Source organism: Danio rerio, chromosome 17, assembly GCF_049306965.1.
Source record: "Danio rerio strain Tuebingen ecotype United States chromosome 17, GRCz12tu, whole genome shotgun sequence".
Classification (NCBI taxonomy): domain Eukaryota; kingdom Metazoa; phylum Chordata; class Actinopteri; order Cypriniformes; family Danionidae; genus Danio; species Danio rerio.
Window position 1 is genome coordinate 2301018 of NC_133192.1, and position 20044 is coordinate 2321061.

Consider the following 20044-nt stretch of genomic DNA (forward strand, 5'->3'; position numbering starts at 1 on the left):
TTGAAATAATTAACGCGTTAAAAAAAATTTACGCAATTAACGCAGTTGTTTTTTTTTTTTCCTGTTGTGGCCAGGGGCACACGCCGGGCAGTTTCCCGCTGTTTCGGCGTACTTTTTGGGCCGGGCTGATCATCTGCTTATGATCTGATCGGCCCATAAAACACTCAGCAGACTGTCCTGTCTTTCTGCCTCAGTGATTGACGGTGCTGTGAGCTGTCCCGCTCTGAAAGTAAGATGTTTCTTTTCCGGACAGACCAGCTGTGTGACATAATCTGCAGCCCATTGGTTCTTTTCTTTATTGACATTGGACTGACCCAATCACAAACTTCCATGTTGGGATCTGTGTAACGTAGTTGTGTATTTATCAAAATAGCCGAGAGTCACACCTCTTTCTGACGCGTGGTTCCGCGCCGCGGGAGAGGTTTTTGCGTCTGAACTCTGCAGCGGAGCACAGATCAATATATCCCTGTCTATTCTATCTAGTTACCTATCTGTCCATATACATATACTTTTTTTTAACTTTTAATCTGCACCACAGCCGCGGCAACTTCCTATGCTGTTTCCTTAACCTGCAAGTCTTTATTACAAATGATAGAGAATGTCTGCTTCTCAAGCTCTGAGGAGTGTCAGTCATGTATTTTAAGATGCACTCGGTCAGAAGACAAGCGCATGAGATATCATGACATTGCGTTTTTGATCGCCAACATGATGTAGGCTTATAGTGACAATAATATTTATACAATATGGTTAATATAATGATATTTATACATGATCAAACTAGTGTGCAACTTAAGCAACTTTTTCTTTTACATTTAGTTTTGTAGTTCTGCCCAAACAAATATTTGTTGCATTTTTTAATTGTTTAAGTTCATTTGATTGACAATGTAAAAGCTGTTAGCATCGTTTGATGTTTCATTGTTGAGTTAAACATGTTTTTTAAGGGTCTCTGACACATTGCTTTTATTATTTATTTTTATTTTATTAATCAACATTAACTGTGTGCGTCAGCAGGCAGTGTTTGTTATGTTCATTATTTATTAGGCTCCCTCAAAACACACAGGCACCCACATTTCCAGTGTGGATTATAATTTTATTTTAATAATAAATAAAAAAAATGTAGTTTTTTAATTTGTCGACTCTCGTTATTTCCTTTATATGGCTTTTGTGCTTTTAAAGAATGGGAGTTGGTAAACCTATTCAAGGGCATGCACAGATTTTACTACTTTATTATTATTATTATTATTATTATTATTATTATTATAGTTTTCCATATCTGCAATTCCTTTATTTTGGCATTTTTTTGCAGTCCACTTAGAATCCAACATGGAAATCAATGTTTTCTTTATTGGCATTGATTGTTTTGAAATTCAAATGTCATTAACATGCCTGTGTTTTAATTTCTGTAATAAATATGGCTGTCAAGCCAGGATCTTGATGGTTTATTGTGGGTATGGTGTTTACATGAAGAAATCTGTGTTACAAGTTAAACAAAAATTCCAATAATGAGTTATATTTTAAATTTAAATAGTATTTGTCTGGCGTTTACATTCATTTTACACTCAAATAGCCAAAATTACAAGTTTCAGTCTTTTAAATGCGATTAGTTTTTTTTTAAAGTGCAATTAATTAGTTAATTTTGTTTAATCGATTGATAGTACTAGTTTATTTATATTAAATATTATCAAATAAATTAGGAAATTACCCATGGCAACTTTAGTGTAATATTTTATATATAATATAGCAATATACGGCTCATAATGATATTTGGTTTTTGGACATTTTTACGAAAACGTTTGGCCATCCCTGATCTTTATCATGCAATTTTTTTGATAAACAACTGTGCAGACTGTTTACATTAAACTATAGTATTGTTCTGACACCCATATGACCTGCTCTTTAAATACATAAACACATTTTAAAACATCCAAGTCATACTTTAATGCAGAAAACTGACTAAGGTTTCCAAAAGAAACACAGCTCTGTTAGTTTGACATGGTTATGCGTCTCTGGATGATACGATGACGCTGAAGGACAGAATTGAACAGAGTGAACGTGCATTGTGGAGAATTAAGTGTCATCCAGTTAGAGGGTCCTGAGAGGACTGATGTGCATTAGTAAGCTGGATATAGATGTGAAGTGTATTTATATTAGTAACTGATTCAATCTGTAGGAGAGGCTGCTTCATCTGATTCCTGCTTTCAGGAAATTAAATCACTGATGGACATGATAACTATAGACTCCCAGAGAGAGCTTTAAAAGATCTGCAGGTGCAGGAGTGAACTGTGAGCTAATCAAAAATAACTATGATGTAAATAAACCATGTTGTAAAAATGTATTAATGCATTAATTTGAGGAAAAAGATTATTATAATTGATAAATATTTTTATAACACCTTTAAAATAAACATAATATATACGGTTGAATTTTTTTATCCTTTTTCAAATATTTCCCAAATGATGTTTAAGAGAGCAAGGAAATTTCCACAGCATGTCCAATGATATTTTTTCTTCTGGAGAAAGTCTTATTTGTTTTATTTAAGCTAGAATAAAGAAAGTTTAAATTTTTTTAAAACCATTTTAAGCACATAATATTTAGCCACTTTAAGCTTTATTTAGTTTTGATAGTCTACAGAACAAACCCTCGTTATCAGGGTTTCTGCAGGTTTCATCAAATCAAATTTAAGACCTTTTAAGACCCTTTTAAGACCATAAAGAATGAAATTTTAGACTTATACAGCGTTAAACACAAAATAATTTTCTATAGGCCCGGTATTATCACGGGGAATCAGGTAATTGTTTTTAGTTTTCTTTCCCTCATTAGGAAACTGAGTTTGGAGATTTTGCTGTAGAGATGTCTAACAGCTGTTGTGAATCTCTTTGCAGGGCTAATAATTCAGGAGGGCTAATAATTCTGACTTCAACTGTATATTTTAATACTAAATTAAATTATTTGAATGTCAAAAAACATTTATATTAATTTAAAACAACTGAATATAATTGTAATAAATGTTTGAAGTGTTTACCTGTTTGTCATGTCACTATTAACAAATTGTTGTGGAAATGTGAACATGCCAAAATATAGTTAAAATTCTGAAATACTAAAATCTCAGTGAATAATACAAGTAATATTTAGCGTATATGAAAATTAACTGTGAAATATTTGGGAAACTCTGTATTACTGATTGATGGAGGCAAACAAACAAACAAACAAACAAATAAATGATGTATATAAAATTTAATTCGTACAAAATGTTTCCCAAGTGCTTTTAAACAGAGAGATGAACACATTTCTAAACAACCTAGTTTTAATAGCTCATCTCTAATAACTGATTTATTTTCTCTTTGCCATGATGACAGTAAATAATATTAGACTAGATATTCTTCAAGACACTAGTATTCAGCTTAAAGTGACATTTAAAGGCTTCACTAGGGTAAATAGGCAAGTCATAAAGATAAAGGAGGAAAAGGAGGAAGTACTGAACAACTGAAATGTGTTTAATTCTTCAATTTAACGTCTTTTCTGGTGCTGCAGCTTTAAGACTCCTCTTATATGGAGAATGAAGCCACATGCATTGCTCAGGTGTGAGTTTCTCAAAGACTTCAAGCAAGTGTCAAAATCTTGATGCTTCTGTGGCTCTCGTCTATCAAATCTGAGCTTTATTCTGTATTCTCTATTGGATTTGGATCAGGTGATTGGCTGGGCCATTCTACAGCTTGATTTTCTTTCTCTGAAAGCATCTGAGAGTCTCCTGGGCTGTGTTTTGGATCATTGTCTTACTGAAATGTCCACCCTGGTTTCATCTTCATCCTCCTGCTAATGAAGATGTTGGACTGAAGCAGCTGATGTATATTTACTCTGAGGAAGGGCAGAGGGGCTTGCTGAAGAACTACTGAGAGATTTCAGCTGCTGTCTGGGCTTTCCCTGCTAAAATACACCTCCCTTTCTTCATCTGTTCAATATTTTTCCCTGTGTCATTTCATTTTATTACATTTTATTTTATTAAACTTCATTTGTTCTAATTAATTTTGTTTTCTTTACATATATGGATTCCTTTGGTGGTTTCCAACATCTGATAACATTTTCAAGTCAATGGCACCTTTAGAAATGTGTTTTCTGAGAAAAATAGTGACGTGTTCATTACTTATTTCCCCCACTGTATATAAGTATTTATTTATTTATATATGAATTTATTTATTAGAGACAAGTAGTGCATAATTCATGACGTCTTGATTTTATTATGATCAATTGCATTTAGGTTGCGATAATCAATATATATTCAATAATCAGACCATCAATTAATATTAAATATATTGTATAATATATTAATGAACCTATACAAGTAATCTAGAATATTTACACACATCACATAAAACAAGTAAAAATCCAAGACTGCATCATTTCTATTGCACATGCACACACACACACCTTCAGTTTTGGTGTCACGTTGTTGCCGCCCTGCTGCACTGCAGATGAGTCTGTGAAGATGAAGAAAGAAGAAAAATGAGTTAGAAGATCAGCCCAGGAGTCAAAACACATGCTGTTAATCTATCAGAAATCACACAAACTCTTGCAAAGTGCACCCGAGCGTGAAACTGAAGACGTGACGTCACTGTTTCATATGGATTTATTAATCATTCTTACTTTTCAATGAACGCAAACTGTCATAGTTCATTAAAGATACAAGCCCCCTGCTGACCATCAGCTGCACCTTCAGCAAAACTGCTCACACCTGCAGCATGAGGACTTTATGAGCGTCAAAAGTGCAGGATCTGATCAGCAAAAGATTTGACAGTGTGTCACTGCATATCAAACCACTTAACACAATACACAACAACATAACTAAAGCAATGTCCGCTGTGCTGAGCGAGAGCACTTCTCTTCTGTTAAACCGAACAGGCGAATCATCGATGATGAAAGTGTGCTCCGGCTTTGATGAACAGCCACAAAGCCAAAAAGAAGAGCAGATTTACCCTGTGCCCTGTAGTTTTTTTACTGAGCCAGTCTCGGTTTCACTTTCTTGCTTGCGCTCGCGTGTGCGTCTATATCCGTAATAACAAACTTCTTGAGCTGATGATAATAACGTGCGCTTTATTATTGACCTGCTTTTGAAACCCGATCCTGTCAGACACTGACAAACGCGAGAGTGACACATTCAGAAAGAAAAGGACAAACGCGAGAGTGAAGCACGAACAAAGGAGAAGCCCAACAAAACTCAGGAGCAAATTGTTTTAGCAACCTGAATCATGAACAAACTGCCATATTTATCATCACCTTCTGGACTATTCTGAACTGGGAATGATGGAGTGACTCTCTAACAGAGGTTACATGTGCTGGTAAAGATTACAGACACAGATGAGAGGTTTGCTCTGACTGTGGACTAGGTTGCATGATGTTTTTGTACCCAAATAAGCACTAAATGTCTGCTGTGTGTAGTTTTTCTGTAATTAATAATATATCGAAGACTGTAAGGGGCGGTATGTGTTCATATATGTTGCATTTATGTATTTATTTCATATAATTATAGATTGTGCACTGTCATTGATCTGCAGTTATAATCAAATCATGTTCATAGAAAGGTTAGTAATGAACATTTCTACAGTATTTATGTGTATACAGCATCTGTGTTGTGAGAGGTGCTTCTCATATGATATGTAAACTTCAATTCAATTCAATTCAGCTTTATTTGTATAGCGCTTTTACAATGTAGATTGTGTCATAGCAGCTTCACATAAATGGTCATAGTAACTGGATCAGTGTAGTTCATTTTTTAGTGTTTAAGTTCAGTTCAGTTCAGTTTAGCTCAGTTCAGTGTGATTTAATCATTACTGAGAGTTCAAACACTGAAGAGCAAATTCATCGATGCGTAGCTCTACCAATCCTGAACCATGCGAGCCAGTGGCGACAGCGGAGAGGGAAAAAAACTTCACCTGATGGGAGTGAAGAAAAAAAACCTTGAGAGAACCAGACTCAGTTGGGCACGACCATTTTAATTTCTCCACTGGCCAAAAGTCTTGTGCAGAGCTTCAGTCACCGCGATGGGCTGTAAGATGACTTCAGCGAAGACTCGTCTGTCCCTGGAGCGTCGCTGGAATCAGACTTATGTTCTCCACTTCCACGACCATCAGCGCAGCAGCAGCTCAGGATATGGCCTGGTCCCGGATATGGAAACCTCGGGATCATCTCGTCGCTGGTCTTGGATCCAATCAGTGACCCGTACAGCTTTACTGTAGTACCAAAAGGGTACCCTTGGTAATGGAAATGCAAGCCTTATAAAGGTGACCCGTACCGACCCGAACCGGACCGTATCGTATCGTACCATTCAGTGGAAACGAGCCATAAGAGAGAGTAGGCTGATCTAAATGGATCAATCAATCAAGAGAAGAACAAACACTACAGTGGAGAACAGTGCATCAAACTACACTTCCCTTAGCAACATCTGTGCATGTTTGGCAGGAGGTGTTGATTTCCTTCTCTTTTGATTCTCATTGGATGGAATTGGATTGGATGCATTCTTCACTAATGTTTTATGCAATATTACAGTCAGTCAGTCCTCCGTCATTCAGCAGATCTGCACCTCATCATCAGTTTCTCTCTCAAGTGTTTCTTACGGTGACCGGGAAGTGCAAAACAACATTACAAAGTGTGAAACACTTTTACAAAGCTCGAGACAAATGTACATTTTGAAAAACATTTTTACTTATCATCAGACACAGTTTCATAGGAAAAACTATTTTACCAAGGACAAAACAAATTTACATTTTAGAAAAAAATGTACAAGACGCAAAACACTTTTACAAATCCCGAAACAAATTTACAATTACAGATTCCCTACGGAAAGGGCATGTACCACACACCGGAAGTGACGTCAATGTACCACACACACTGGAAAATATCAATAATATCCAGCTCGTGTGACTTTGTAGACAGGATTTCACGAGTCTACAACTATAAAAATCATGGTTTGACCAACTGCGATAAAAACATATTAGAGCTATCTGAGAAAATGTCGGCGTGAGAGTGTGTAAAAACAATCAAAGCACGGCACATGTCACTGATAAAGATATCAAAACCGCCCTAACCTGTAGACCCGAGTAGCTCAGTTAAATAGGTCGATTGTTACATACGCAGAACCTTTTGGCTTGGGTTCGAATCCCGTTGATGACATGTCATTTAAAATCATTTCTTTACATTAATTTTGGTTTACACTGTTCTGCTACACAGATATTAAAATCAATAATGTGTACACTGACACCAAGTATTAAGAATCTTTATTCGGGTTTGTTGCTGTGAAAAAGTGAGGAATCTGCCAATCTGCAAACGTGAATAGTTTACATCTGAAAAGGGCCTCAGTTAACACAGACACCAGTTAAACCATAACACCGGCTTCATTTAGTTTACTGTTAAGAGTCCTCAAGCAGAGGTTTACACCGTGTAGACTGGACATTACGTCCACGAATACAGCGTAAGAGTGGCCCTCGTTAAAATATTGAACACATTGATGCAGTATGTCTGGTGTTTCGGTCTGCTCCGCATCCTTTATAAACTCTAAACACCGACCACACGTAAAGCAAAACTGCGTTAAGGCTGATTTATACTTCTGCGTCAAACGCTGGCGTATGCTACGGCGCTGACGCATAGCCCTTCGCCGTGGCCATCGCCGTCACTGACGTGCACCTCTCAAAAAATTTAACTACACGTCGCAACGACGCGTAGCGTAAGCTCTGTGATTGGTCGGCTTGGTAGCGCTGACGAGTCTGGGCGAGACCGAGAGCCGCGCGAATGGCGCGAGCGATTGTTTACAAGTGTGGAGTCCCGTGAAGGAGCTCCGGATGGAAAGTTTTGTTTTGTGTTTACCTCATAGTTAAAGTTGTTGCACGTCCGCCGGTTCCTGCCTCAAAATGAGCGAGTTTGAGCCACTTGTACATTCAGGAAGTGTTCAGAAAAAGCAAAACAGCAGAGAAGAAACTCGACACAGAGGAACATTTACACCTCACTGCCAACTAGCGATTCGGAAGTGTTAATGCAGACCGACAGAGACAGCAGCAGAAGTATAAATGCACAGCCACGCGCATTGCCTGCGCCGTGGGTTACGCCGGTCACTTGACGCAGAAGTATAACTCAGGCTTTAAGCTGCTCATGTGTTTGCTGCAAAACAACCCTCGACCGCTGACCATGTTCGGTCACCATAAACCTTGTTTACACCATGTACTCCACAGCACGAATTTACCGCACTCACCAGCAACAACAACAAATTTTCCCCGTGTCACTCCCGGTGTGGTACATTGACGTCACTTCCGGTGTGTGGTACATTCCCTTTCCGTAGGGAATCTGTAATTGTAAATTTGTTTCAGGATTTGTAAAAGTGTTTTGCGTCTTGTACATTTTTTTCTAAAATGTAAATTTGTTTTGTCCTTGGTGAAATAGTTTTTCCTATGAAACTGTGTCTGATGATAAGTAAAAATGTTTTTTAAAATGTAAATTTGTCTTGAGCTTTGTAAAAGTGTTTCACACTTTGTAATGTTGTTTTGCACTTCCCGGTCACCATAGTTTCTTCGTGGTTCATGACAACCATTCCTAGTGAGTACACCCTGAAGCTGGATTCAGGGTGTTGCATCGCGCACCTCACCGAGCGGACGAGGCTTTTATACTTGCCGTGTTCGTCGTTGTGATATTCTTTGTGTGTATCCATCATGTGTATCTGTGAGTGTGATATATCTGTGTTCATCATATGTGCGTTATGTGTGCATTTCTTCACCTGTGTGTGTATGAGCGTCTCTCTCTCTCTCGATCTGCTCTCGTATGAGTCTTTGCTGCTCCTGTAGTTCTCTTGAACCCTCTTCTCTCAGTCTGGCAATCTACAACACACACACACACACACATATGCACACACACACACACACACACACACACACACACATGCACACGCACATTCCTATAATTATTATAAGCATAAACAAAGAGTAGTGCTGTAGAATGTCCTGCTTTATCCAGTCTGACCTACAGTAATCCATCAGTCAGACACACACGCCAAACACTGACCCCTACAGGCCGCTCACTGAACTAACATTGCATGAGTGTGCACATAATAGGTTACACAGTTGAAAGCAGAATTATAAGCCCTCCTGAATTGTTCGCCCCCCAGTATATTTTCCCCCAATTTCTGTTTAATGGAGAGCAGATTTTGCCAACACATTTCTAAACATAATAGCTTTAATAACTCATTTCTAATAACTGATTTCTCTTCTCTTTGCCATGATGACACATAATATTTGACTAGATATTCTTTAAGACACTTCTATACAGCTTAAAGTGACATTTAAAGGCCAAACTAGGTTAATTAGGGTAAAGTTAAGGAAATTAGGCAAGTCATTGTATAACTGGTTTGTTCTGAAGACAATCCAAAACAAATATTGCTTAAGGGGGCGAATAATATTGACCTTAAAATGACTTATTATTAATTAAAAACTGCTTTTATTCTAGCCGAAATAAAAAAAATAAGACTTTCTCCAGAAGAAAAATATGATAGGAAATACTGTGGGAATTTTTTCCGCAGCTCTCACCTCTTCTTCTAATGTACGTGTGATTTTAACTTCTTCTGCTTTTACATTCTCTGCCCGCCGTTCACGTGCCTCCAAGTCTGCAGAACACACACAATATCATGACATTTAAATCGATTAACATAATAAACAGCAAAAAACAACTCAAAATCAAATGAGTTCACAGGCAAATCGGTGCTCGTTCACTCGAGTGACAATCAAACAGTGTGAACTATCAGGGACGCCATCTGAGAGAATCGCCGATGCCTGTGAGATATTTGGCATGCCAAATATCTGGATCTGTCGGTGATTCAAAGCATGCTGTGTAAGGGTGTCACGATCCTCCAAATCTTCGATTCGATCACATTTTCGATTCTAAAGTCACGGTTCGATTCGATTGTGATTTAAAAAAGAAAAATTAAACAAAATCATAAACAAATCATACAGTAAATGAATAAAGGTAAGTTACACATATAATTGCCACCTGTCAATCACTTTTTCCGCGGGACTCGTGAATAGAATATGATCTGTGTCCTTATAATGGCGTCGTTATAAAAAGTTGCACAACCAACAGGAACCAGCCAACAGTATCTGAGGTGTTCGCTAAAACTACCAAGTACAAGTGTGAAAGTGAAAGATTGAAGCAGTCTACTGACCCGCTGACTGCCTAGACCTGCTGTCTCGAGCGCACGACAATGCGTGTGCGTCTCTGTGTGTGGTCACGTGATGTGCGTGTTCAGCGGTAGTGAGGAAGGAGGGCTGCTCAGAAATGCAAAACGCCAGTGTGGATGTGTATCGTTATCGTTATAAAATGCCATTTAAAAACTACGACATATTAATGTAAACAGGGCCTGAGTGTGTATTTTTCGCGAGCGGATTTGCAACGGGGGCGGGGCGGGGCGGAGGATCGCGATGCCGGTGTTGTCTATCGGCCCAACCCTAATACATAGCAGAGCTTGCAAACTGTTTTTTTTTTTTCGACAACACGAACATGGGGCGTCAGCGTCAACGCTTCCCATTCACTTTGAATGGGTGACGTCATGCGTTGCCTAACTGCATTGTGGATCCGTCAGCGCCGCTTCAGAGACGTTGCTCGCTGCAGAAGTTGGGACTAGCTCAACTTTTCAAGCGCCGAGGGAAGCGTCAGCCAATCAGATCGTTGTATGCAAATACACCAGCTAGACAGTGGCCTATTGCTGACTGAATTCTATGACGATCGTTTTAGCCCGTTGACGCTGAAGCCCGTGTGAATGTGGCGTAACTCACTGGAAATCCAAAATACTTTCACACCGCCGACTTCATTGAAAGATGAAAGGGTTTAAGTTCTGTCTACGGGTCTCCTGCGTCTGCAGTTCAACAAGCTCTTCAACAAGCCTGTTTTTTTCCGCTTGGCAAGCCAAGCTGACATGACATGGGGGTGTGGCAGCATCGACGATTGCATTTTTTGATTCGATAATCGAAATTGAGCATGAATTTCAATCGATTTTGAAATCGTGACACCCTTAATGCTGTGTGAATGTCTTCTGGTTAAAAATAACATTGGCGATCACCTACAGCCAATGAGAGAGCAGCATGAACCGGTAAGGGTACCTGCAGGCCAGCAGGAGGTTGGGGGAGAAGGTAAAAGTGCTCATTTTCATTTTATTTGGACCCAAGAAACGGAGGGAAAAACTACGAAAATTTATAAAAATGAGTGTCAGTCTGACGAGTCATCTGAGCAATACTGTACAACTGGCTCAAAATAGAAAAAAAGTTGCAAACGTTCAAAAAGCCAGGTGAGCAAAATAAGTACATGTTCGACCCCAATGAAGGCTTCTTTCTCATTATGTAGTTAATTACAAAACATATACAACTCGACCTTGTTTCTATGTCACTTCTCGCTTATGTTTAGTTGTGAGGCGTAGTTTGGACAAAGTTCTGTTTGAAAAAGTTGCTGTAAAAAAGTCTAACAGACGTTGTGAATTGCAATAAAAACTTATATAATAATTAAAAATTTAAAGGTTTTATTGAGATGAATTGTTAGTGTGTTGACAGGAAATTTAAGACCCATTTAAAATGACACCGGTCTGAAATGTAGTTTTTTAATTGAAGACATTTTAAAGACCCCAGCAAATACCCTAAAATTAATACAAAAACCAAGTTGTCATTATAATTTAGCTTGTTTAAAAGAGAAAAATGCTTAATTTTAGCTTACTTTTTTTCTAAAACAAGTCAAATGTTTACTTGTCTGCAAAAGGCTTCTTCATTTAAGAAGTTTTAGATATCTGGTCTAGAAACCGTGTAATTGAGCATAAAATAAACAACTTACCGAGTTTAATCTTCTTCCTCTTGTCATCAAGATTTCTGTTTCTCTCCTCCGCTTGCTTTTTTGCCGCTCGGACTTTGTCGTATGCAGCCTGAACGAATAAAAACAAATCATCAAATGAACATGAGTTTCCTCCAGATCAGTGGTCCCCAACCCCTGAACCGCGGACCGGTAGCGGTCCGTGCATCAATCAGTACCGGGCCGCACAAGAATTAATTATCTTTAAGTTGGCAGATAAAGTAGCTGCATTTAAAGCCAAACTGGATTTGTGGGGACGGCGCATGAACAGAGACATATTGGACATGTTTCAAACATTAACAGGGATTTTTTGTGAGACTGAGCTTGCGCCCTCACCAAGCTGGTGCACGATCACCAGTCTTCGCTGTTAAAGGAGTTTGAGCGCTACTTCCCAACCTCAAATGACCAAACGGCCAAGGAATGAATGCGTGAGCCATTTGTCAACAAACCAGCTGAATCCAGCAAGAAGAAGACCAACTGCTGGAGATCGCAAATGACGACAGCCTTAAAACAGCGTTAGAGACAACAACTCTGCCGGTGTTCTGGATTAAAGTCATTGCAGAAACACTTTCGCATGTCGAGATGTACATGATATGTGTGTGTGCTGGCGCTCACAGGCTGTTTTACGGGCACACGCAAAGCTTGAAGGTAAACAAACAACGGCTTATCATAAGCATCTTATCGATAATTTTTTACACAGTTGGCATTAAGATTAACATATGAATGTTATCTGACTAACTTCTAGCAGCTGAATGTGTCTGGAAAAATATTCAAAGGCTTTTATTCTCATAAACCGCGCGGACGTGAATGCGTCTGACTGTTCTGATTGGCTAAAGCAGACGTCTCACGTCAGCATGTTCTAGACGTGCACGCGCTCTTTCCAGCAATCTTCCTTCTGCCATTACACCCAGATGGGACCATCTCGTTTGCAAAGAAACAAGCTCAGGGCTCCCATTGATTTAGCGTTACGGACAGTTTTTGATGTTTATTCATTCATTTTCTTGTCGGCTTAGTCCCTTTATTAATCTGGGGTCGCCACAGCGGAATGAACCGCCAACTTATCCAGCAAGTTTTTACGCAGCGGATGCCCTTCCAGCCGCAACCCGTCTCTGGGAAAAGTTTTTGATGTTATAATATGTTATATTGTTGGAGCAATGTATTAATAAAGTTATTACTTCCTAATGTTATAATAGCATTGTAATGTTGGAGCAATGTGCTAATGAAGATCCATATGAGTACACAGTGGATTCACGTTTATTATTATTATTATTATTTCAACCCCCGGGTCCGCAGTAAAATTGTCAAGCGTTGACCGGTCCACAGTTAGAAAAAGGTTGGGGACCACTGCTTTAGATGACTAACTGAATGAAAATAGAACAAAACATGCCTTAAAATAAGCCAAAAACAACTGAATATGCAGATACTTCCTATTATAATTAAATTCTTTAATTCAGTGGTTCTCAAACTTTTTTCATCAAGTACCACCTCAGAAAAAAATTGTCTCTCCAAGTACCACAATAATGAGTAATACAGTAGCGTAGTAAACCCAGTACAGCAGCTACATCTCTGCAGTTCTCAAATGTGGCAGAATAGTTTCTATTATTAAGAATATTGATTATTGTCAGCCATTTTAAACATTATAAATAGTCTGTATGTTAACACTGTACTGTGCTTGTAAAAAAAGAAACAAACTAAAAACGTCAACATTTAAGTTAAAATGTGCTTTTAAAAGTTAAAAATGGTAGGTTGATGTTCTTAAAGGGTCACGAAACACCAGAACACATGTGTTGAGCTGTTGACAGTTGTATATGTGTCCCACACTGCTATAAACACTATTAGGACACCTATATTTCACTAAAAAGTGTAAATTGGTTGTTTTTCCGTTATTTAAAGCAAATTCCTACTTCCGGTTTGAAACGAATTTTTGAAGCTGCGTCACGGTCATGAGATAATAGCGTGTATTCCAGCGTGCAGACTGGACGTCTGTGCCAGAGTGTGTCTTATTACGTCTTACAGTGTGCTGCATTAATGCATGAGTAAGGCTTGGTTCAAACCAATCAGCGCGCTCTATTGTGCAACTTCATTAATATTCATTACTGTCACAGTGTTTAGATGACAGAGACGCCACGTTGTACTGGCAAAACAAGCGTGAAGTGTTGCTTTTATAGTTTGCTGCAGTGAAGTTTTGTTTTCATTTTCTCTCTGTGAGAGCGCAGCTGGAGTCACGTGTGGATTAACAGTGTACGCGACGCTCGACAACAATAACTTGCGTGTCTAAGGAGGAACATTGTTTACCTGAGAGCTGTTCTCATCTGCAAACGCTGAGATCCGGATTCGCTTGTAGTCTCCTCTCAATAAAGACGCGGCTCTAGTTGCTGGTGATTGTTCAGTCTCTACAGATTTGGTAAGTGAGCGACCAGCGCTCTTTGTTTATTCAGTTTGTTTGTATCGAACTAAGTTAACTATTGCACCAAGTGCAAACATGTTAGCACCACAACCAAACTTTAACCTCGTGTAGGATTTTCACTGCATTTAGTGACCGGAATAACACAAGCGGCTTTCTGATGCTACCTGCCGTGTGCATCTAAGTTTCCGGTAAATGCGGAGGGGTTTTTTCTCTCAAACATTGCATGAAAAATACACGCTTAGAGCAGTTCCTCGAATCAAATATCTCGTTTGTCGGGAGGGGCATGAATGAATTCCCTGAATGAAAGAGCCAAACTGCAGTTAAAGTCCACCATTTAATAATTCGGCAAATAATTCGACTACAGATGTCCATTTAGGTTAAACACCATCACTTTCTCCTGTGTGTGTGTATTTTGACTCTGAAACTCGCGCGTGCCCAAATAGACACTCCCACACCATCCCACTTTTCTTCCTCCGACACTCCCTCCTAAACAGAGCTGGACACGCCCACTTTTCTGACTTTTTCCAAAGTAGAGGTGTGAAAACACCCTGCTGAAACGAGGGGGTTTCATGGCCCTTTAAAAAGTAAAAAGAAAAGTGCTGAAATAAATGTAAAGTATTAACATATAGTAGCCAATTCATCAACACCTGGAAATGTTGCCTGCACCTCAGAAATATAGGCTAAATGTCATATAATAAATAATATTACATGTCACATTCATATATAAATCATTTTTGATCAATTTTGAAATATATGTAGCATGTACATATGACATATTTGATATCTCCATGTACCACTAGAACACAGGTGTCAAACTCAGTTCCAGAAGGGCCGCAGCTCTGCACAGTTTAGTTCCAACCCTAATTAAACACACCTGATCAAACTAATTGAGTCCTTCAGGCTTGTTTGAAACCTACAGGTAAGTGTGTTGGAGCAGGGTTGGAACTAAACTGTGCAGGGCTTCGGCCCTCCAGGAATTGAGTTTGACACCCCTGCACTAGAAGGAAGCCCGCGTACCACACAGTTTGAGAACCACTGCTTTAATTGTCTTTAGAAGAAGCATAGATCCAGTCTTAAAGCATCAATTTGGATGTTAATAATGTATTAGTTAACATTCATTCATTTTAGTGTTCTTGCAACACGGTACAGTGGGGAAAATAAGTGTTTAACACATCGCCTAAACACATTTCTAAAGGCGCTGTTGACTTGAAATGTCTCCCTAGATGTTGATAACAACCAAGGAATGCCATGTATGCAAAGAAAACAAATCTAATTAGTTTACAAATGAAGTTTTGTGTAATAAAATGAAATGACACAGGGGGGAAGTATTGAACACATGAAGAAAGGGAGGAGTAGTTGGGCAGTGAAAGCCCAGACAGCAGCTGAAATCTCTCAGTAGTTCTTCAGCAAGCCTCTGCCCTTCCTCAGTGTAAATGAATATTAGCTGCTTCAGTCCAGCATATACATTAGCAGGAGGATGAAGATCAAACCAGGCTGGACATTTGAGCAATACAATGATCAAAAACACAGCCAAGGAGACTCTCAGATGCTTTCAGAGAAAGAAAATCAAGCTGTAGAATGGCTCAACCAATCCAATAGAAAACACAGAATAAAGCTCAGATCTGAGAGACGAGACCCACAGAAGCATCAAGATTTTGACACTCTGTTAAAGTCTTTGAGAAACTCACACCTGAGCAATGCATGTGGCTTCATTCTCCATATGAGAGGCGTCTTTAAGCCGCCATCATTAATGAAGCCTTTTATATAAAGTATTAAACACGCTTCAGTAGTTCAGCTCTTTATCCTTCTGTCATTCCATCGTATCATTACACAACTATTTGTACAATTTTTTTAGTTTTGTTTTATTTTTATGTTTGTATTGTTTGGGTTTTCACCATATCTGGTTCAGTTCCATGTCAACAGCTCCTTTTATATTATTCCCAGGAAAATATTCCCAGTGATGTAAGTACATAGTAGTGAAGACCACCTAATATAAAGTGGGTCTAACAAATCATGAAGCTCTTTCTGGACTAAAACAGTGGACAGTGAAGTAAAGGAGCTTTAGAAGCACTGACCCGTGTAAATATGTGTAGTGTTTTATGATGCATTTGGAAAGATCTCTAATAAATGGGGTGTTTCTCACCTTAGCAGCAGCGTCAGTCAGAACCTCCAGAGCCTGAGAGAGCTGGTGGAAGAGCTCCGCTAAACACACACACGCACGCACGCACACAAACACAGAAAATCTCAATCAACACAGTGACACAGTTACAAAAGTGCACATCTGATGCACAAAATACACTCTTCTGTGTAAACACAAATAGCACAAATATTCAAGCACAACACCCTTCTTGAGTGCTTTCTGTACATTGTAGGACTCAAAATTATAGTTAAAAAAGTAAATAAATGTTAAAAATTAAGTCAAAACGGTCTATTTTTATTTTATGCTCATGTTTAATGCAAATGAAGAGCAAATATACAGTGCATCTGGAAAGTATTGATATCGCTTCACTTTTCACTCCTTTGTTTATGTTTCAGCCTTATTCCAAAATAGATTAAATTAATTTATTTCTTCAACATTCTACACACAATCCCCCATAATGTCAATGAGAAAGAAGAGTTTTTGAAATTGCTGTAAATTTATAAAAAATAAAAAATCTGTAAAATCACATGTACATCAGTATTCACAGCCTTTGCTCAAAACTTTGTTGATGCACCTTTGGAGCGATTACAGCCTCAAGTCTTTCTGAATATGATGCCACAAGCTCTGCACACCTGTCTTTGGGATTTTTGGCCCGTTCCTCTTTGCAGTTCCTCTCAAGCTCTATCAGGTTAGGTGGGACATGCAGTGTGCAGCCATTTTCAGATCTCTACAGAGATGTTCAATAGGGTTTAGCTCTAGGCTCTGGCTGGGCCAGTCAAGGACATTCACCGAGTCGTTGTGAAGCCACTCCATTGATATTTTGGCAGTGTGCTTTGGGTCATTGTCCTGCTGGAAGATGAAGCGTCGCCCCAGTCTGAGGTAAAGAGCACTCTTGTGCAGGTCTTCATTCAGGATGTCTCTGTACATTGCTGCATTCATCTTTCCCTCTATCCTGACTAGTCTTCCAGTTCCTGCTGAAAAACATCCCCACAGCATGATGCCAACACAACCATGCTTCACTGTAGGGATGGTATTAGGCTGGTGATGAGCGCTGCCTGCTTTTCTCCAAGTGTAACGCCTGGCATTCACTCTAAAGAGTTCAGTTTGAGTCTCATCAGAGCAGAGAGTTTAGTTTCTGATGCTCTGAGAGTCCTTCAGATGCCTTTTTGGCAAACTCCAGGCGATGAGTGTCTTCCGTCTGGCCACTCTACCATACAGGCCTGATTGGTGGATCTATTGTAAGAGGCTAAATGATCATATGCATTTGTTTATATGACAAAACATGTCTTTTTGACTAAAGAAGGTCCATGCTGACTCCAAAAGGCATAATACTGATTAGATCAGGGCCTGGTGTGTGGACTTTTGGGGATGTATGATGTGGTCACATGTTGATTGGCCAGTTTGAATGTCTCAGCATTTGGGCTTTAGTCACATGGTCAAGAAAGATACAAAATAGTTGGAAAACTCTGCTCTGTCTCTTTTCCTGGCCTCTCTTTTCCTGGTCTGCACCCTTCTGCTCTGCTCCTCTCCTTTCCTCCTCTGGAGTCTATCTTCTCTGGCCGTACTCACATTAGATACAGTTGCCTCGAACCGGGCCAAAGCACGCTTGTCCCCCCTCCCGTCTCCCCCGACGGCCTGCGCTCACACCATATCAGGCCTCGGCACGCTTACGTCATCGCTGCTGCGCTGTTCAGTGAGAAGCGCTCTCTATGGCAAGCCTTTTTAGCATTTAAATCTTTGTTCTGACTCCATAAATATATTTAGAGATATCTCTAATCATATTTTGACTAGTCATAATTATAATTCCACTTCTCAGAATGAAAATTAGAGATATCTGCAATTACAATTGTACTAGTACAAAATCAGATTGGAGATATCTGCAAATATATTATGACAAGTCATATTCCTCCATTGACTTCCATTGAAAAATATTTGCAGATATCTCTAACTGAGTTTTACTAGTGATAATACATTTAGAGATATCTTTAATTCGTCATATTTAGAGATATTTACAAATATATTTGAAGATATCTCTAATTAATTTACTAATAGTTGAATTACAGTTGTAGATATCTTGAATTGGATTTTTGACTAGTCAAAATTCATTTGGAGATATCTCTAATTACAATTGTGACTAGTCAAAACTCATTTAGAGATATCTGCAAACATTTTTCAATGGAAGTCAATGGAGGAATATGACTAGTCAGTCATAATATATTTGCAGATATTTCCAATCTGACTAGTCGAATTATAATTATGACTAGTCAAAATATAGTTAGAGATATCTCTAAATATATTTATGGATAGTCTGAACAAGGTTTAAATGCTAAAACGGCTTGCCATACACTCTCACCCAGCAGCACAGTGGAGATTTCTCTAGTTATATCGTTTCAGTCGTTTGTTACGCAGTGATATGCAGTCAAATATTTCGCCAAACAGTCCTTAGGGATGCGGTGACATGCGGTCAGATATTTCGCCGTACAGATCCGCCACTTTTGGCGCTCATAAACAATCATAAAGCCCTCGTGCTGCAGGAATGAGGAGGTCTGCTGAAGCCACGCAGACGTGCAGTGAGGGGTTTGCGTTTTTAATAAACTACGGCAGTTTGCGTTCACTGAACAGTAAGAATGATTAATAAATCCATATCAAACAGTCCCTTAAAAGTCACGTCTCGCTTTCAGTTTCGGGCTTTGGCGCTTTTTGCACTCACACACAAGCGTACCGCGCCAAAGCCCAAGTGAACCGGGCTCAGGCACACCTCTTCCAACCTGGCCAGGGCCGGCCAAGTGAACCGTGCTTAGGCCCGATTCAGTGCACTCACACTTCTCAAACGATCCGGGAAACGGGCCTGGGCACGGTACGGATGGCATAGTGTGAGTACGCCCTCTGACTCTACTGCAATCAGGCTCTTGGACCTGCTCTCTTTGTCTCTCTCTCCCTCCCCCTGTGTCTCTCCTTCTACCTCTGGTAACTTTAATTGTACATTTAAGCTGGCTATAATTTATGTCATACGTTTTATCATGTCATATTTTAGCATTTTATACAGTTATTTTGAAATTCAGTTGTGACCATAGAGAATTATTGTCATTAAATCATCTCATATTCAAGCATTTGTGAATTACTTTTGATTTAACCACAACACTTATTTACTCCATATTGCAATACAATACAATCACATAATATCAACGCTCTCCCACATTTATAGCTAATAATACTGCCCTTATTTTCGTTCTTGGTATGAGATTGCAGAAGAATGGTTTGACTAGAAATGGACAGTTTTTTACCAACATACTGATAACTCTTTAGTCACTTGGCAGAGTTTGAACCGTTGTGGTTAAAACCCATTCTTACTCTACCATACAGATGCCTGATTGGTGGATTGCTGCACAGATGGTTGTCCTTCTGTAAGGTTCTCCTCTATTCACAGAAGAACGCTGGATCTCAGATAGAGCAACCATCGGGTTATTGATCACCTCCCTGACTTAGGCCCTTCTCCCTGATCACTCAGCTTAGATGGCCGGCCAGCTCTAGGAAGAGTCCTGGTGGTCAAACATCTTCCACTTACAGATGATGGAGGCCGCTGTGCTCATTGGAACTTTCAGAGCAGCAGAAATGTTTCTGTAACCTCCGAGCCTTGT

The 20044-nt window shown here is 39.2% G+C and overlaps 1 protein-coding gene across 2 annotated transcripts in view; it reads right to left on the reverse strand.

Annotated features, from left to right (window-relative positions):
- The window catches only part of dnajc17 (DnaJ (Hsp40) homolog, subfamily C, member 17), a 115009-nt gene that overhangs the window by 72137 nt on the left and 22828 nt on the right, over positions 1–20044 (reverse strand). For both annotated transcript variants that reach the window (XM_073927038.1, NM_200246.2), the window contains 5 exon segments: positions 16410–16468; positions 11845–11932; positions 9561–9637; positions 8756–8855; positions 4426–4475 (listed from right to left, as the gene is read on the reverse strand). In XM_073927038.1, coding sequence (XP_073783139.1) covers positions 4426–4475; positions 8756–8855; positions 9561–9637; positions 11845–11932; positions 16410–16468 — 374 coding nt within the window.